The sequence below is a fragment of the Geotrypetes seraphini genome, chromosome 1, assembly GCF_902459505.1.
Source record: "Geotrypetes seraphini chromosome 1, aGeoSer1.1, whole genome shotgun sequence".
In the NCBI taxonomy this organism is placed as follows: Eukaryota; Metazoa; Chordata; class Amphibia; order Gymnophiona; family Dermophiidae; genus Geotrypetes; species Geotrypetes seraphini.
In genome coordinates, this window is record NC_047084.1 from 454,122,504 (window position 1) to 454,142,630 (window position 20,127).

Consider the following 20,127-nt stretch of genomic DNA (forward strand, 5'->3'; position numbering starts at 1 on the left):
GGTTTTTTTCCCATATATGTTCTCTTTTCTGTATTTATTGTAGTTCTCCCCCTATCCTTTTTCTAATTACATTTACTTTGTGTCTTGTTCGTCTGAGTATATTTTGTGTTTAATACTGTTGTTTTTAATTCTATTCTTACCCCTATTTTATTGCTGTATTACGCTTAGTATTTTGATAAGTGTTTAATCAAATTTGCAATAAACTTGGAAACTTGGTTTGCCACTAATAAAGATCTTGTAAAACAGCTGTGTGGCACTTCTTGCATATTTCCAGTTCTTCCTACTTCCTGAATGCTTACTTGAAGAAAGACAGCATCTTTGGCCTGTCAGGTCTTAAAAACAATTTACAAGTAATAAAATTAAAGAAAGACAATTTTTACATATTTTTCTAACTCCTTGCCACAGTTATCCATTTGGTGAGTTGACTGGGCGAGTTAGAAAGTAGGAGCAGCAGAGCAACATTTAGCTTAAGAATCCTTATAGATGTGGCTGTGTTTCTCTTGTCCATTGAGAAAATTAAGTTGCTTATCTATAACTATTGTTCTGTTACATCAATGCAGGATTCTGTACTTTAGGTGTTATCCTTCTATAGTTATGAACTGTGCAGGATGTCAATTACCTCTTTCAGCTCCTCCCCTCATCCAGTGAAGTATAGTGTCGTCTGTAGATTTTTCTTCTGCAAGTGAACTGAGAAGGTATGTTCTGTTCTGCTTGGTTTTTATTTTCTTATTTTTGTGCTTTTTCTACTTTTTTTGCACGGCTTTTTTTGCACTACTTTTTTTGCCCATTGTTGAGGGTCTACCTGAGAGAAGGATGTGGGCTTGCAAGGGAGGGCTGTTGCTTGCAGGTCCCAGCCTGCTTTGGGGTCCATTTTCCTGGGAGCCCTCTCACCTGCTGATTTATTAGAGACTTGAGTGCAGGCTGTAGGGCCCTTGTGTAACAAATCTTTGGGTATTGGAGCCGGCTGCGTGTTAATCTCCCCTGTTGCATTCATAAGAACATAAGAAACACCTTCACCGGATCAGACCTAGGTCAATCTAGTCCGGCGATCCGCATATGCGGAGGCCCATTTAGGTACTCCATTTTGGAGACCCGGATTTCCCGTATCCCTCAATATGATTTGCAAGAAGGTGTGCATCCAATTTGCGCTTGAAACCCAGAACAGCAGTCTCCGCCACAACCTCCTCCGGGAGAGCATTCCAAGCGCCCACCACTCGCTGTGTGAAACAGAACTTATTTGTCCTGAACCTGCTGCCACTCAGTTTCAGGCTATGACCTCTTGTCCATGTCACATCTGAAAATGTTAGTAATGCTGCTTCCTGGTCTATTTTATCAAATCCTTTTAATATTTTAAAAGTCTATCAAATCCCCTCGCAGTCTTCTCTTTTCGAGGGTGAACAGTCCCAGTTTTCTGAGTCATTCTTTCTAGCTCAAATTCTCCATGCTTTTGACTAGTTTCGTGGCTCGCCTCTGCACCCTCTCTAGCAGAGTTATATCCTTCTTAAGGTATGGAGACCAGTGTTGGACACAGTATTCTAAGTGTGGTCTGACCATTGCTCTGTAAAGTGGCATTATGACGTCTTCCGATCTACTCGTGATCCTCTTCTTAACCATGCCCAACATCCTGTTTGCTTTCTTCGCCGCCTCCACGCATTGAGCCGATGGCTTTAGAGTTCTGTCTATCGGTACCCCCAAATCCCTTTCTTGTTCGCATTTGGCTAATGTCACCCCCAACATCCTATATTCATGTTCTTTATTTTTCTTTCCCAGATGCATCACCTTGCATTTGTCTATGTTAAAATTCATCTGCCACTTTATCGCCCACGTTTCTAGCTGATTCAGATCCTTCTGGAGATCTTCGCAGTCCCTTTGAGAGCAACCGCCCGACATAGTTTTGTATCATCTGCAAACTTGATTATATTGCTTGTTGTTTCCTCTTCCAGGTCATTTATAAAAATATTGAACAAGATGGGCCCAAGAACCGAGCCCTGGGGCACGCCGCTAGTCACTTTCTCCCAGTCCGAGAATTTCCCATTTATGCTTACCCTCTGCATTCTGTTCTCTAGCCATTTGCCGATCCATCTGTGCACCTCTCCTCCTATTCCATGACTTAGTAGTTTACTCATAAGCCTTGCGTGTGGGACCTTGTCAAACACTTTCTGGAAGTCCAAGTAAATTATGTCCACTGGATCTCCACTATCCATATGTTTGTTCACCTTCTCAAAGAATTGAAGTAAATTTGTCAAACATGACTTCCCTTTCCTGAAGCTGTGTTGACTAGCTCTTATTAGGTTGTGATCTTCCAAGTGTTGTACAATGATATCTTTAATCAGTGCTTCAATTATCTTCCCAGGAACCGATGTGAGACTCACAGGTCTGTAGTTTCCTGGTTCACCTCTTGATCCTTTTTTGAAAATTGGGATGACATTTGCTATCCTCCAGTCATCTGGTATTTGCCCGGTTCTAATTGACATGTTGGCTAAGGACTGTAATAGTTCCCCAATTTCTACCTTAAGTTCCTTTAATACTCTCGGGTGAATTCCATCCGGTCCATTCCTGGGGATGGAGTATGCAGTTGGTGTCCACTCTGACTGGCTGTCCGAAAATCTTCAGTGAAGTTCAGTGATCAACAGGACTTTGAGACAGAAAAGTTATTTTCTTAAGGCAGGCTGCAGCAAAGCTGACACAGGCACCCCAGAAGTCACTGTGAGTATAACCCATTATTTCCTATGGGGAAAATTGGAGGGGAGTAGTGATTAAGAGAGTCAAAATTAAGGATTTCTGGGGCCAGGGTTAGGTTCCCCCTCCTCTAAAACCCATTTCCCTGAATTTTTTTAAACTTCAGGAAAGCCCTCACAGGCTGTTTTTAGCACAATTTTTCTGGCAGTGGCCATCTTGGATTTTAAACAATCTTTTTTTCTAAAGTACTTTTTTTCTAAAGCCTCCATCTGCCTCAAAACCCCTTGTTTTGGCTTGGATCATCTGAGAGGGACTTCTCAGGCTAGTCTTCACCTGTTTCATGCCAGTTTTGGACACTTTTAATGGCAAAGGACTGGCCATGTGCCGTGGGACACGTGAGGAAGGATTGCACAGCAGGAAAAATATCCCATTCGGAAGCCACAAGCAACGAAGGCGCGCAACATGTAGAAGCAGCAGTGGCCAAAAAAACCCCGGTCAGAGGTCCTGCAGGGGTCCTTAGACCTGTTGAGCAGGGAACTTACCAAACCCTGCCCTTAGTTGCCTGGAATAATGACAAATGCCCAAATAGTGCCAGTCCAAAATATTGTTTACTAATATTATCCATAAAGTCCATGTTCACAAGGCATGTGAGCATGGGAGACTCCCCCCCAGGTGTGTAACGTGCGCCTCTCCTGAAGCAAAGGTCTCCAAAGAAGTCTATACTGGTGCGTTCCTTTATACCTTCACACTGACCAGTGTGACATCACACTTGTCAACCAATCAGCCAACAGAGGCTGTCCTAAGGTATGAACAAAGAAATTCCTTTTACAGAGTTACAAACCCAAAGACAAGTTTTTTTTAAATCATATTTTTGTTTACATCAATTTCTGAATGTACAACAGATGTTAAGAATACATTCTCCCTACACTACTTCACTTGAAGCTAAGTACTTTTAGCATATATTTAAGTATCACTATATTTTCAATGCAAAAATCAAAGTCGGGCTGGTTCCTATGACGAGTGGGAGCGTAAAGCCATTCACAATGAGAACATTCGAGTGCATGGTGGCCCGCTGAGGACCAGTGAATATTTATTCTAAAATTAGTTTGAATGAAGGTTAGCAAAACTGTTGGAAAAATTCTCTCAGTTGATTTGGTTATTATTTGAGAAGGCCACAAGATTGAGTTCTATCACCCTCCTTCAGATCTGTTCATCCACTTCTCCACCAGACAGCTGAAAAAGGAGGATAGGGTTCAAGTGACGTTGCAAAGACTCTTGGATATCCAAGCAGTTTTTGAAGAAGAATTGGGATCTGGCAGATACTCTGTATACTTCATAGTGCCCAAGAAAGACACAGAAGACGAGACCGATCCTGGATTTGAAATCTGTAAATGCGACATTGAGAGTTCCGTGTTTTCAATTAGAGACAGTTCAATCAGTCTTTGTGGCATTGGCTCCGGGGGAATTCCTAGCCTCCCTAGATCACATTCCCATTTTCCCAGGCCACAGAAAATATATGAGATTCCATGTTCTTCAAAGGCATTTCCAGTTTGAGGCACTGCCTTTCGTGTTGGCTATGGCCCCCCCGCGCGTTCACCAAGGTGATGGTGGTAGTGATAGCTCACCTCCGCAGGATGGGGATACAAGTACAGTACTCCGCCGAAATTCACAGGGGTTCCGTTGCAGGAACCCCCACGAATCTTGAAAAACCGCGAATACGGTTTTTCGTGGGGGAGACTGGAGAGGGCAGCGGGAAAGGCAGTGGAGAGCAGCCGGAGCACCGGCGAGTGAAGGAAATCACACGCTGTATACTCCAAACGCCTCTTCCTGCACTTAAGTCTGGTCTTACCAATCAGGAGCTGCGTGTCAAAGCAGCTCCTGATTGGTAAGGCCCGACATTAGTGCAGGAAGAGGCGGTCGGAGCATACAGTGAGTGATTTCCTTTACTCACCGGCGCTCTGGCTGCTCTCTCCTGCCTCTCCAGCTGTCCTCTTCTGGTCAGCAATCGCAGTCGGAAAATACAGCGAATGACTGGGACTGTGAACCGCCGACCACGAATGACCGGGGGAACACTGTACACCCGTATCTGGACGATTGACTGATCAAAGCACCCAGCTCTTAGCAATGCCGAATCCCTTGGCCTGTCACTAGCTTCAGGTTCTGGGCTCGATTGCATTGAAGGACACTCTTTTAGTCCTTGAGGCACCAGTTTCTACAATCCTGGCATTTTTTCAGGCCGGACTAGTGAAAGGTCGAATGGTGTTGTCTCTTAAAGTCCAGGTAGCTGGCCGCTCGTGCTTCCAGGCTTGAGGAGGTAAGCTGTCACTGGCTTCTCATCCACCTTTTCTGGGGTCTGATGAGCATCGACATCAGGTACCTTAAGCCGGCATTTAGTTCATCCTGCAGCTCCAGTTCTTCTTACCAAAAATGGCTCACTGGGTACTCGCATTCCATGCTCAGCTCCAAGCCAGCGAGCCAAGCTTCTTACCCATTTAAAATTTGAGGATAGTTTGAGATCGTTTCATCCCCAAGACCTCTAATCATTTGCTTTACTGGATAAAACTACGTTTGGGGGTTCTGACTGAGCGTCAGCTATCCTGAGGGACACTTCGGAGGGAACCAGCTACTAGATCAAGCATGTCAAACTCGCAGCCCACAAAAAACTTCTTTGCGGCCCAGCCAATGTGAGAGACATTGAGGGGAGGTGCAGATGAGAAGGAGGGAGGGATTACATACATATGTGTATATTTTGTGTGAGAGGTTGTATGGGGAGTGCAGGTAAGAAGGAGGAAGTGAGGCTATGCATATGTGTGTGTCTTGCATGAGAAAGAGAGAGATTATATGGGTGTGGGAGATATGTAAGTGAGAGAGAGAGGAATTGAGGGAGACATATGGCACTAGACACCCAAAGTCGGCAGTGGGAAAATATCCATTTTCGAAAAATACGTCTAGAACAAGAATGTCAAGCTTGCGGCCTACAACAAACATCTTTGCGGCCCAACCAGTGCAATCCAATAAATCATAACTAGAGTCGCAAAATTTCTCCCAAAATCCATTGGTGCCAAGCTGTTGCCTATCTAAGCCAGTCAAAAACAATGTATGAGTATAACCAGTTGCTTATTCTTATTAAGTACTGTGATGTGGACGCCTTTGGTACACGAGACAAGTTTGCATAACATACTATTTCCCCCCACTAATAATAGCAGCGAATAAGACGATAATACCAACCATCAGGGCAGGATTAATCAATAGGCCAAGTAGGCATGTGCCTAGGGCCCGAAATGGTCAGAGGGGCCCGATGAAGGAGGGCATCAACATTGTTTTTTCCAAACGGCGATGGGCCCCTCCAGCATCGATCGGCAACGCGGCCCCCCCCATCAACGGAAAGTAAGACAAGCAAGCAACGCGGGTAAGAAAGGCAACGGGAACTGTAATTGTGCAAGCGGTGCTGCTTGCCCAAAGTTTCCCTCTGACGCAGCTTCCTGTTTCTGCCTGGGCGCATGTTGGGGTGGGGCAGGGCAGGGGGCACAATGTACTTGTTTGCCTAGGGGCCCTCGACGAATTAATCCTGCCCTGCCTACTGTGCCATTAGTTTTGTATTGACTTGCATGGTGCGCCTAATAGGAAATATTTCGCCTTCAGGGTATACGAGTATAGGTTTATTTATGTTACACTTATTAATTTGTGCAATTATTCTATGTCTGGTAATTTAATATTTAAGAAAAGATTTTGATTTTTATTGAAATGGGGTTTTTTTGTGTTAACAACTACTCATTTATTTCAGCTCTTTATATTCAGTATGTCTTTATCAAAATCAAGTGGTAGTAAAAGTAAACAAAAAATTGCTGATGAACATCAAAATTTCCAAGAAAAGTGTATATTGGAGTATTTTTGCTGTGAAGTAAAAGATAAAATAATTTGCCGTGCAGTGAGAGATTGGAAAAACTGAGCCTCTTCTCTCTTGAAAAGAGGAGACTGAGAGGGGACTTGATAGAAACATTCAAAATACTGAAAGGAATAGACTTAGTAGAGAAAGACAGACTGTTCACCATCTCCAAGGTAGGGAGAACGAGAGGGCACTCTCTAAAGTTGAAAGGGGATAGATTCCGTACAAACGTAAGGAAATTCTTTTTCACCCAGAGAGTGGTAGAAAGCTGGAACGCTCTTCCGGAGTCTGTTATAGGGGAAAACACCCTCCAGGATTTCAAGACAAAGTTGGACAAGTTCCTACTAAACTGGAACCTACGCAGGTGAGGCTGGAATCATTTAGAGCACTGGTTTTTGACCTGAGGGCTGCCGCATGAGCGGACTGCTGGGCAGGATGGACCACTGGTCTGACCCAGCAGCGGCATTTCTTATGTTCTTATGTTGCCCGATATGTAATAATGCTATTAGTGTGCCAAAGTTATATAACATTAAAAGGCACTATGAACAACAGCATAAATCAAAATATGACAATTACCAAGGATTAATGAGATAAGAAAAGTTGAAAGAGCGCAAGTTGGGACTGAAAAAACAACAGTTCATGTTTACTAAAGTATCACAAGAAAGTGAAGCGGTGATGCATGCAAGCTACGCCATGCCGAGAATTGATAGCTAAATACTCGAAGCCTTTTACCGAAGGTGATTTCATCAAGGAATGTCTAATTAAAGCTGCAGAAATTGTCCTGGAAGTGTAAAGGTTTTTCAAACAATCTCTTTGTCTCGAAATACAGTTGCAGAAAGAATTACTGATTTGGCCGGCAATTTAAGTGATCAGATCAAAGCAAAATCATCTAGTTTCAAAGCTTTTTCCATTGCCTGTGACAAGAGTATGGACATTTGGGGTGTAGCTCAAGTAACTGTGTTTCTTTGTGCTTGCGACATGAATTTCAACATTTTTGAGGAATTATTGGAACTAGTACCGATGCGTGTCATTACAATGGGACAAGATATATTTAATTGTGTTTATGAACTTCTGCAAAAACAATTTACCTCTGTCAAAATTAACTTCTGTAGCTACAGATGGAGCTTCTTCAATGGCCAGAAAAAAACAATGGTTTTGTGGCATTACTGCAAAAAAAACCAAAATGAAACTTGTGATGGATCCAAGATTCATCATACGCATTGCATTATATATCAAAAAGTATTATGCACAAAGGTAATAAACATGGAAAATGTGTTGTCATTTGGCAAAAAAATGATGAGTTTCATAAGATCTCGAGGCTTAAATCAGCGACAATTCTCTGCTTTCTTATGTAAATTAGAAAGCAAATATTCCGGTTTGTCCTACTTTACCGAGGTACGTTGGCTATCCTGCTCCAAGATCCTTAAACAATTCTGGGATATGAAAGAAGAAATATGTCAGTTTTTAATAACTAAAAATCAAGACACAAAGTTGTTTTCTGATCCAGTATGGTTACAAGATTTAACCTTCATGGTTGATATAACAAAACGCTTAAAAAATTTAAATTTAAAACTTCAAGGAAGAGATCAGATCATTATGAACATGTGTGATCAAGTTAAAGCATTCCAATGTAAGCTAGTTCTTTGGGAAAAGTAGTTGAAAAATGAAGATTTAATGCTCTTCCCGACATGCAGCATATTTCAAGTTTAGGTGAAATTGCATCATATCAAAAATATGCAGAAAAAATTTTAAGCCTTAGAACTGAGTTTGAAAAAAGATTTGCAGATTTTAAATCTTTGGAAGATGAGTTTTCTTTGTTTTCTTCGATTTTCTCAATAAATATAGAATTGGTACCTAATCATATGCAAATGGAAGTAATTGAGATCTAGTATGATTCAGATTTGAAGACAAAATGCAATGAAGTTGGCTTGCTTGAATTTTACAAACATTTGCCAGCCAGGTTTGAAAATACTGGAAAATTTGCATATGAAATTATTTCCATGTTTGGAAGTACTTATCGGTGTGAGCAGTTATTTACATTTATGAAAGGAAATAAGTCTCGTATCAGATCCAGAATTACCAACATTCACTTTGAGTCAGTTTTAAAAGGAAACACTGCAGACAAGATTTCCCTCAAAATAGGAAAAATAGTAGCAGAGAAGAGATGCCAAGTGTCAGAAGAAAACATTAATTTTATCATTGCTCTTGTTCTTTTTTTATACTGTATTTTTAAACCTATGTTTCTATGAAAAATGAGACGTTTTTGCGGCCCACATAAACTTAAACCTTGTTTATTTGGCCCGTGTCAGCCTTTGTGTTTGACATGCTTGCACTAGATGATTCAATTAGTCTTTCGCCTCTATACCCAGGTCGGACGACTGATGTCACCGGTTTTTAAAGGGGGTGTTTAGATTGCGTCCTCTGTGCCTTTCCTTTCATAGAATCTTAATGTCATCTTGAAGGGCCTTTCTAAGCCTCCGTATGAGCCTTTGCTGTATCATATGGTAAAGACTGTATTTCTGGTGGCTATAGTTTCAGCAAGACGGATCTTGGAATTGCAAACTCTTTCTTGCAGAGAGCCTTTCCTCAGGTTCACAGAGGCTGGAGTTACACTGTGTACATTGCCTTCTTTCTTTCCAAAGGTGATTTCAGCCTTTCACGTCAACCAAGAGATTCATTTACCCGCTTTTCACCCTACAGGTTCAGCCAAGCAGGATAGGATATTGCAGAGGCTAGATGTGTGAAGAGTTTTATTGCTCTATCTGGAAAGGACCAATGATTCTTGGCTCTCCAACCATCTGTTTGTCCTGACTAGTCAATCTCGATAAGGTAGACCTGCTTCCAAGACTTCTATTGCCAGATGGATTTGCATGGCAGTTTCGTCAGCATATGTTGCACAACCTCCGATTTCTCTTAAGGCATATTCGACCAGAAATGTGGCCTCTTCCTGGGTGGAATCCTGGAAAGTTCCTCCCGAAGAAATCTGTATAACGGCTACTTGGTCTACTCTTCTTACCTTTACAGAGCTCTACAGAGTGGAAGTGGTGGCTCGAGAGGACACCACTTTGGGTCTTCAGTTTTAAGGGCAAGCTCATCTGTCTCTCCCTAGTCTGGTAGTGCATTATGTCACATAAGGCAGTTGTTCCCAACCCTGTCCTGGGTTTTTGGGAAAGTCCTAATGAATATGCATGAGAGAGATTTGCATATAATGGAGGTGACAGGCATGCAAATCTGCCCCATGCCTATTAGGGCTATTTCCAAAATCCAACTGGCAAGTGGTGTGATTCTTCAGCTGCAGATACAAGCGCGGAAGTGCAGGGATCGATGCGCTGGTTCAGCCTTAGCCGATGGACGAACTCCTCCCTAGCCCATGGTAGGGGGAGTCCTGAGAAGAGTGGCAAGGCATCAGGGACAGGTTATCCTAGTGGCTCCGGAATGGCCTCGACACCCCTGGTATGCAGATCTAGTGCGTCTCCATTTCTACTGCCGTCTGAGACTTCAGCTGTTCCGGGGATTCCTCTCTCAAGGTCTGATCATCCTGCAAAATCCAGAGTGCTTTGGTCTCACGGTATGACTCTTGAGCACTCAACTTTGAGCCAGAAAGGGTCCTCTGATCTGTGGTATGCACTCTTTTGAAAGCTAAAAAGACTGCCAATTTTACAGCATACATCAAGGTAAGGGATACCTTCCAACAGTGGTGCCGCATGGAACAGCTGGATCCTACCAAGGCTTCAGTATTGCCTCTCCTGTCTTTTCTTCAAGAAGGTCTGGATATGGGGCTGGCGGTATCCTTACTGAAAGTTCAGGTGGCTGGAATTTCCTGTTTCAGGTCCCAGGCACCATATGTTCTCTTTAGCGCACCCGGATGTTGTCAGGTACTTCAAGGGTGTCCTAAGGCTGCTGCCACCTGTTCACCAGCCCTGTCCATCCTGGAATCAGAACATTGTGTTGGAAGGGCTCTTAACGGCTCCATTTTAGTCCTTACAGGATGCCACCCTAATGGACTTGACTATCAAAATGGTATTTCTGGTTGCCCTCATTTCTGTGAGGCATATTTCAGAACTGCAAGCCTTGTTATGCAGGGACCCTTATCTGTGTATCACAGTGGCTGGGGTTTCCTTGAGGACCATTCCCTCTTTCTTGCCAAAGGTGGTCTCGGCATTTCACATCAATCAGGAAATCCGCCTTCCAACTTTCCAACCCTCAATTTTTAAGAAGACGGACATAGTCCTGAAGGACCTGGATGTTTGGAGGGCTATTTTGCATTACAAACAACTTTTGTCTCAGACTATCTCTATATGTTGACAAATCCAGCTAAGAAGAGGAGGCCGGCTTCTAAGGCTATCATTTCAAGATGGATCAAGTCAGCTATTTTGTCCTGCTACATTGTCTGCGGGAAGCAGCCTCCCTTCGATCTTTCAGCACATTCAACGAGAGGGATTGCCTCTTCCTGGGCTGAAGCCAGGACAATTCCACCGGATGAGATTTACAGGGCAGCGACTTGGTCATCCCTTCACAGTTCCACCAAATTTTATAGGATGAGCGTAGCAGTGCAGGAGTACTCCTCTTTTGGAACCTTGGTTTTGAGGGCAGGCTTATCTCTCCCGCCCAGGGTTTTGGGGACTACTTAGGTACTTTCCTTGGTTCAGCATACCATCTCTATTGCACTGGAAAAAAAGATTAGGTTCTTTTCTTGATAATTTTTTCCAGTAAATAAGGATGGTAGGCTGAAACCCTGCCCATCACTGTCAATGCACCTGCCTGGACGTCCTGCTACCTGAAGGCTGCGCGTGTGACCTTTCTGCCAGTTATTGTAAATTGGAAGACATTGCATATTGACACTATATAGATGAGGTTTTCCCCAGAATTCCACAGTTTATTATGGCTTTTTGCTAATAAAGTTTGATATTTGTTCATTTCCTTTCCATGATGTAATTGTGAGCTCTATGTCAAAGTCTTGTTATGGGGGTCTCCTCATTCTCCTTCTCCTATCTGCTCCTGTAGGGCTGTCATCGGCTTTGAAACTAACTGACTGGGCAGCAAAGAGCAGGGAGAAGGATGAGGTGCTGAAAGCAGTATTAAGTATCTCCTGCAACGGACTCGCAGGAGCGGATGCAAGACCATTAGTTCAGCATACCATTCCTATCTACTGGAAAATATATCATCAAGGTAAGAACCTAATCTTTTTTTTGTCACCCTCCCTTGTAGCCAATGAAGCTTTACCAGTAGAGGACTAACATGATCACCAAAGTTTCCTCACAGTAGTAGCTTTGCCGCCACATTCTGAATGATCTGAATTCTCTGGATCTTTTTCTCTTGTAACCCTAGTAATACAATATTGCAGTAATGAATCTGACTTAGTACCATTGACTGTAACACCGTTCTAAAGTCAGAAGGTTCTAATAATTGCTTAAGGTGGCAGAGTAATTTTAATTTAAACAAAGCCTTCCTCAGCATCTCATTGATGTGGATATCCATCTCCAGAGTAGAACATATGGAGATCCACAAGAATTTTATACATGTTTGTAAAGATACTTTCGCCTTTGCTAACTTTATAGTTAATTGAGGAATAGCAATCAACATGTCTACCCGCAACCCTTAAAATTTTGCTTTTACTAGGATTGATTTTTAATTCATTCAGTAGCATCCATCTAGAGGGGGAGAGTGTAGCACAATGGTTAAAGCTTCAGCCTCAGCACTCTGAGGTTGTGGGTTCAAACCCATGCTGCTCCTTGTGACCCTGGGCAAGTCACTTAATCCCCCCATTGCCCAAGATACATTAGATCAGTGGTCTCAAACTTGCGGCCCAGGAGCCACATGTGGCCCGCCAGGTACTATTTTGAGGCCCTCGGTATGTTTATCATAATCACAAAAGTAAAATAAAACAGTTTCTTGATCATATGTCTCTTTAGCTATAAATGACAATATTATTATTAAAACTTAGCCAAAAGGAAGGATTTATAAGCTTTATATAAAGAGTTTTACCTCATGCAAAATTGTTATTTCTTTAATAAGACATTAACTATTTTTTCTGAGGCCTTCCAAGTACTAACAAATCCAAAATGTGGGTTTGAGACCACTGCATTAGATAGATTGTGAGCCTGCCGGAACAGACAGTGAAAAACTGCTTGAATACCTGAATAAATACATGTAAACCGTTCTGAGCTCCCCTGGGAGAACGGTATAGAAAATTGAATAAATAAAAAAAATAAATAAATAGAGATCTTATCAAAAGCCTATCAACTGAAGGGAAACAGCCACTGGAAATAGGAGGGAGACCCTCTAGTCATCTGTCTCTGAAATAACAGTCTAATCCAGGGGTGCCCAATACGTTGATCGCGATTGACCGGTAGATTGGGAAGGCAACATGAGTCGATCGCGGAGCCCATCCCGTGATAGACTTGGGTTGCCATCCCGATCTACCGGCCGATCAGCCTTCCTCTCCCCAACGTCAAAGACGACAACGCCAGGCATCCAGTTTAATCTGTTTTTTTGTCATTTCGGTGGAGGGGAGGGGGCGGCGGTGGCGGCAGCAGCCTGAAAAAGAAATCCTGGCTGGGGGCCGGTGTCATGCTCTAGAGCTTCTACAGCCTTCCTATCTGGCCCTCTCCCTTCTACTTGCATCTGGCCACATCCCCTGCTCCGCAGCTCTCTTCGGCAACTCAGCAGCAGCGATTGATGCAAGCTTCTGACGTCGGGGCCTACCCTCTGCAAGTCCCACTTGTTTCAACTTCCTTTTTCTACAAAGCGGGACTCGCAGAGGGAAGGCCTCGATGTCGGCAGCCTGTCTTGACCACCGTTGCTGAAGAGGGCCGCAGGGCAGGGTGTGTGGCTAGATGCAGGTGGAAGGGAGAGGGCTAGATGCAGGACTTGTGGGTGAGGGAGGAGAAGAGAGAGGGGAGGGAAACAAAAGGAAATATTTCATACCGGGCTGGGCCGGAGTGGAGGGAGGGTGGAAAAATTCTGGCTACAAGAAAAGGGCGGAAAGCTGAAAATGGAGATAGTGACACAAAGAAGAGAAAGGGTAAGCAGGACCTACTGAATAAGGATAGAGATACAGAGGGGACATGAAGAGGAGGTGAAATAGAGACATAGAAGTAATGCTGAAAAAGGGGAGGGGAGATAAAGACATTGAAAGGGCAAATGGTGAACATGGGGTGAAAACAAGGACAGAGACAAATGAAGATTCTGAAAAAGTGGTGAGATAGGGATATAGGTGAGATGGACACAAAGAAGGGTGATGCTGGAAAATAGGTGGAATGGTAATTCTGACAGACACAGAAGGGAAATGCTGGATCAAGGAGAGATGGGGCTCAGGCTGGATGGAATGGGGAGAAATGCCTGGTTGGCCCTGAACTTCCTCTCCTACGTCATAATTGACGTCGGGGAGCAGAATGCTGGTCAGCACAACGCTTTTGCAGGGAGAGCTTGGGGCGGCGGTGGCTTGGGGGCTGTTCCCTGATAGCGGAAAACCGAGTGGCTTGGGGGAGGGTAGGGAGAAGGAAAGAAAGGGGGCAGGCAAGGAGACAGAAAGAAGGGGGAACAGGGAGACGGATAGAAAGGGAGACAAGGAAACAGAAAGAAAAAGTTGGGGGAGAGAATGAGGTCTGGAGGAGAAGAAACATACAGGAGGCTGAAAGAAGGGAAGAAAGATTGGATGCACAGTCAGAAGAAGAAAGTGCAACCAGAGACTCATGAAAACACCAAACAACAAAGGTAGGAAAAATGATTTTATTTTCAATTTAGTGATCAAAATGTGTCCGTTTTGAGAATTTATATCTGCTGTCTATATTTTGCACTATGGTTCCCTTTTACTAAACCACAATCAAGTTCAAGTTTATTAATATTTGATTAATCGCTTAATCGATTTGCTAAGCAATGTACAAAATCATAAATTAAAAATACAAATAAGGACAGATCAAATGACACATATTTAACAAAAATCCAAATGATAAATATGTAACAACAAGACAAACTTGAGTTGGGAGGAGAGGGGGAAAGTTACAAGTTTTTCATATTGAAGAAAAAACAAAAAAGGGAAAAACAAAAGGGGACGGGGGAATTGTAAAAATCTAAGTATAAAAAAACAATTCTAAAATTTAAATGTTAAAAGCATCTTTAAAAAGATGGGTTTTTAGATATTTTTAAAAGAGGTGGGGTCTTTTTCATTTTTAATATATTGTGGTAGGGAGTTCCACCATTGGGGGCCCATTACTGAAAACATATCGGATCTCCTTGTACCAATTATTTTTAGGAATGGTATAGTTAAAAGATTCTGGGAGGAAGATCTAAGAGGTCGCGTGGAGTTGTGAGGTGTTAACTTACTGGCTATAAATTGAGGTTCGTTGTAAGTTAAAGTTTTGAATGTTAAGAACATGACCTTAAAGGAGATGCGGTGACTAATGGGAAGCCAGTGTGAGTCAATCAGGAGTGGTGTGACGTGATCATATTTTTTAGCGTTATGGATTAGTTTTATGGCTGTATTCTGAATAATTTGAAGTCTTCTTTTTTCTTTTAGGGAGATGTTTTTTAGCGCAGGGAACCTATGAGCATTGAGAGCAGCATGGGGCATTCAGCGCAACTCCCTGTGCTAAAAACTGCTAGTGTGGTTCAGTAAAAAGGGAGGGAGTATATTTGTCTATTTTTGTATGGTTGTTATTGAGGTGACATTGCATAGAGTCATCTGCCGTGACCTCTTCCAGAATATGAATGATAATTAATATTTTCTCTGCCTTTCAGTGTGCTTTGTGGGGTTTTTAAAAAAAATTTCATTATTGGTAGATGATTTTGACTTGGTCATTTTAAAAGTAGCTCGCAAGCCCAAAAAGTGTGGGCACCCCTGGTCTAATCTAATGTAATGAAGGGAGTACCACTCTAAAATCACATGTTGCAAAGGCTATCTGTCACGAAATGATGGGATTACACTGGAGAACCACTGAGGGAGTCATGACAAACATTCAGTTTCAGAACAGCTTTCCCTATCCATATGCATACTGTGCCCATTAGTAGATATTTCCCTATCATTAATGCTTTTTTTTTGTGATTAGGGGTCTCTGGTCAAGGATGAGTTGGCTTAACGTTCTTGGTCTCTTAATTCTTGCTTCTGTCCCTTATTTCTGCCCCCATGTAAAAAATCAGTGAAAAAGGGGCAGGGGCTCATTGACCTGGTCCCCTGTGTGAATAGTTGGTATAGACTGAGACTCTTGCTGCCCTGCCACTCCTTCCCCCAAACCCATTATTATATTATCACTCTCTCTCTTCTCATCAGATCATGGTTGCTTTGGGAACAGTATGGACTCCTGTCAGCAAACCTCAAGCAGCAAGAAAGGCATGTTCACTGATGATCTCCACAAACTGGTGGATGACTGGGCCAAAGAAACAACAGGCAGTTCCCTCTTGAAACCAAGCCTCAATCAGATAAAGCAGAATCAAAGCCGGCTGGAAACAGAATGCTGGAATAAAGCATATGAGGTAAAAGTCTTCTGTTTTGATTCTGGTTTGTTCTCGTCATTTGGAGGATGTGATTTGGAAATTGTCAGCGCCCGGATAGTTTGTTCTCCTTCATGGCTTTCTTGCTTCTCTCTGATTTATCAAGGAGTTTATAGGTGTTTTGAGGTATAGCCTTATAGTATCCACAAAGAGTAAACTGGGTTACATATACAGCCAGACTTTTCTGGGATGATTCGGGTGTTTGTCTAGCAGCTGATCACCTCTGGTTCCCTATTTCCTTCTCTCCTACACTTCCCCTGGTCCTTTGTTCTCCTTTTTGGTACTTTCTAATTATTGTTGGTTGTGTTTATTAATGTGGCTGTCCTATCATATTGTAGTTCTTTTCAATATGTAGATTGTACACCACTTTGCTCTGCTTGTTGCAGCTAAAAATGATATAGCAAGTTGGAAAGAAAGAATGACTTGATCCCTGTGGGGAAGGGTGGTGGTCCTTGCCATTGTACAGTAGTGATACTTAGTTGCTAGATTTAGGTAGTTAATAATATCAGAATCCTGAGAAAATGATGATCCCTATAGTAGCTGTGCTGCATGGGAGGGGGCCTAGTAGCCATAAATCAGGGGTGTCCAACCTTTTGGTTTCCCTGGGCCGCATTGGCAGAAAAAAAATGTTTCTGGGGCCACGCAAACGCTGCAGCAAGACAGAGAAAGGAGTCAGTAAGGCAGTAAACACCCGGGGGCAGCAGAGGAAAACACTGCATCGCCTTCGACCGGGGCCACACAAAATACTTCACTGGGCCACATGTAGCCCTCGGGCTGCAGATTGGACACCCCTGCCATAAATGAAGAGTACTTGTGCTATAGCTTTCAGAGAGGCTGTTTCTAGTTTGAGCTACTATAAAAATTTAAAGTAGCAAGAAAAAAAAACTGATGGAATATTTGGTGGCAAACTTTGATATTACAAACTGGAGAGAATTCACCTCCCCACCCCCCAAAAAAATGTAGAATCAATCTAAATTCAAACAGTGGTGAAGATTACACATTGCATAGGAAAACCAACATCTGTCAAAAGGAGGAAAATGTCTCAGGAGTCTCAATGTATTTAGTTTAAAGACTGCATAATACACTGTTGTGGGACTAATATCATTACCAGTGCAATAGATGAGTCATTCTAGACATGTGGGTTCTTTCCCAATGACTGTGAGCCATCTGCAGAAGGACTCTGGATTATTTCTCTGACTCTCTCCTACTTCACAGGGAGTTTTGCTACTACCTGCAGTTTTTCCCTTCTGCACATGAACCGGAAGGAGTGTTTCTGTTCTCTCTCATTATTTTATGCAGCATATTTCTTCTTTTTTTTTCTTTCTTTCTTTATAATTTGTATACAACCAAAAATGGTACAAGAAATACTGAAATACATATAACTTAGTCAACACTGACTAAAGAAAAATGTACAAAGCAATATATAACTCATATAGTCCTCTATTCGAGGAGGTAGGCAAGACATAAACAGAACCCCCCCCCACCCTGAGGAAAGGGGATATAAGTACAATTAAACGAGTAAAGCAAAAGAGCAGTATTTAGATGTTAACCTACTATTAAATAAACACCGCACTAAACACTTGATTCGTTCTGGCTGCATTAGAATACCTTTACTCTCCAAGAAAAACCTAATTGGGCAGGTTCAAAAAATATATATTTATTTCCTTGATAGGAAATAAAACATTTACAAGAAAACCTTAACTGAAAAGTTGCCCCCATAGCAATCACTTTAGAACGAAATTACAAAAATTCTTTCCTCCTGGATTGTGTCCATTTCGAGACATTTGGAAATATATATATCTTTTCACCTAAAAAGGTGACTTGCTTTAAATTAAAGTACAATTTCAACAGCATTTCTTTATCCTGCAAAAAACTAGCGAGACTAACAATGTCGCCCAACCCTGTGTTTCAATATCAGAAGATTGCAATATAACAGATACATCCAATTGCATAGTTTCAGCTTCTAACCCTTTTTCTTTTTGCACATTCTTTAAGTAATAATGTAATGTAATGTAATTTATTTCTTATATACCGCTACATCCGTTAAGTTCTAAGCGGTTTACAGAAAATATACATTAAGATTAGAAATAAGAAAGGTACTTGAAAAATTCCCTTACTGTCCCGAAGGCTCACAATCTAACTAAAGTACCTGGAGGGTAATAGAGAAGTGAAAAGTAGAGTTAGAGGAAAAATAAAAATAAAATAAACATTTTAATAAGACAGCATTGATCTAAATAATTTGAAATAAATTCTCTGCGTCGGGGGAAGATTCAATTCCAGAACTTTTAAAACTGTTAACATAAAGTTCTTAAAGAGTTCCTGTGGAGACATAAATCTAGGTATTGGAAAATTAAGAATGCTTAAATTAAAATTTTTTTGTTGATTTTCCAGATTTTCTATCTTCCTCATAAACATCATTTTATCAGTCATTTGTTTAGTCACCAAATTTTTATTCTCAATTGCTAATTTCTCTAATTTAGAAAGTTCAACCTTCTGCTGCTAAAGGGTTATCCTGGATGAAGATTTTAAGGTAATAGAAATAAAGTTTGTACAGACCGAGTGCAGGTTTTCAATCGCTGTCCAGATGGAGTCAAGAGTCACTGCCTGTGGTTTCTCCAGTGGCTTGAGGGGGGAGATAGCTGCCAGATTCCCTTGGGCTAGCTCACCAGAGAGCAAACTCCGGGCTCCCTCACCCTCCTCAACGCTGGTTCCCTCAGGTCCCAAGCTCCCAAGGTGCAACAGCTCCTGTCCAAGAGTCGGCATCGCTGGAATCACTTCCGGGTCAATTTTGGGTGCAGTTCGCACCATGCTCGGCAAGCCCTCCTGCATCGTCTGCTCTCCCAATATTTTGCCAGGCTTGGGGAAGGTGTGCGGACTTTGCGGGCTTAGCAAAGGTTCACCATCCAAGCTGTGCTCTGCCCCAATCACAGCAGCGGATGTGCCCGGTGAGTAGGATTGGACTGTAAACGCTGTTATTACAGTCTGTCTCTGTGTTGAAGAGCCAGAGGTAGGTGGAGGAAAACCCCTCTGTTTTCCCCTTCTTTTAGGCATCAAAGAAGTTTTATAAAAGTATAATTCAAAGACCAAAATCACCAAATGAACGGGAGCTCTCAACCCTGATTCTGCTCAGAATGCCATCTTGCCCCTATGCAGCATATTTCTGAATTTTTTCAGTGATCTGAGCTTTCCCATTTAGCTCTGCCTGTGGAAAAAAGTGGTAGGCTACGGTCTGCAGCTGAGAGGCCAATCCCTGGTGGTATCTGTTAGCCAGCCTGCATAAGTATAATTAGAGTAGAGGGCCATCCCCACTTTTTTTTCTCATCCACTGCCAAGCAGGGGTTTGAGCACAGGTTGTTAGGCACCCTTAGGAAGCTCAGCAGTGTCTTTCATAGTACCGGCTGCATTCTTAAACTCCCTTCCCCCCCTTTTTTTTTTTTCTAAGTGCATAAGAACATAAGCAGTGCCTCTACTGGGTCAGACCCAAGGTCCATCGTGCCCAGCAGTCCGCTCACGCGGTGGCCCAACAGGTCTAGGACCTGAGCAGTAGCCCTCTATCTATACCCCTCTATCCCTTTTTCCAGCAGGAAATTGTCCAATCCTTTCTTGAACTCCAGTACCGTACTCTGTCCTATTACGTCTTCTGGAAGCGCATTCCAGGTGTCCACCACACGCTGGGTGAAGAAAAACTTCCTAGCATTCGTTCTGAATCTGTCTCCTTCCAACTTTTCCGAATGCCCTCTTGTTCTTTTATGTTTTGAAAGTTTGAAGAATCTGTCCCTCTCTACTCTCTCTATGCCCTTCATGATCTTGTAGGTCTCTATCATGTCTCCTCTGAGTCTCCTCTTTTCCAGGGAGAAGAGCCCCAGTCTCTCCAATCTTTCAGCGTATAAAAGGTTTTCCATGCCCTTAATCATTCGTGTTGCTCTCCTCTGGACCCTCTCAAGTATTGCCATATCCTTCTTAAGGTACGGTGACCAATACTGAACACAGTACTCCAGATGCGGGCGCACCATTGCCCGATACAACGGCAGTATGACTTCTCTTGTTCTGGTCGTAATACCCTTCTTAATAAT

The 20,127-nt window shown here is 42.6% G+C and overlaps 1 protein-coding gene across 3 annotated transcripts in view; it reads left to right on the forward strand.

The window, feature by feature from the left end:
- Positions 1–20,127, forward strand: part of WNK3 (WNK lysine deficient protein kinase 3) — a 464,585-nt gene that overhangs the window by 410,443 nt on the left and 34,015 nt on the right. For all 3 annotated transcript variants that reach the window (XM_033921773.1, XM_033921790.1, XM_033921782.1), the window contains one exon: positions 15,834–16,036. In XM_033921773.1, coding sequence (XP_033777664.1) covers positions 15,834–16,036 — 203 coding nt within the window. The remainder of the gene's footprint in view (positions 1–15,833; positions 16,037–20,127) is intronic.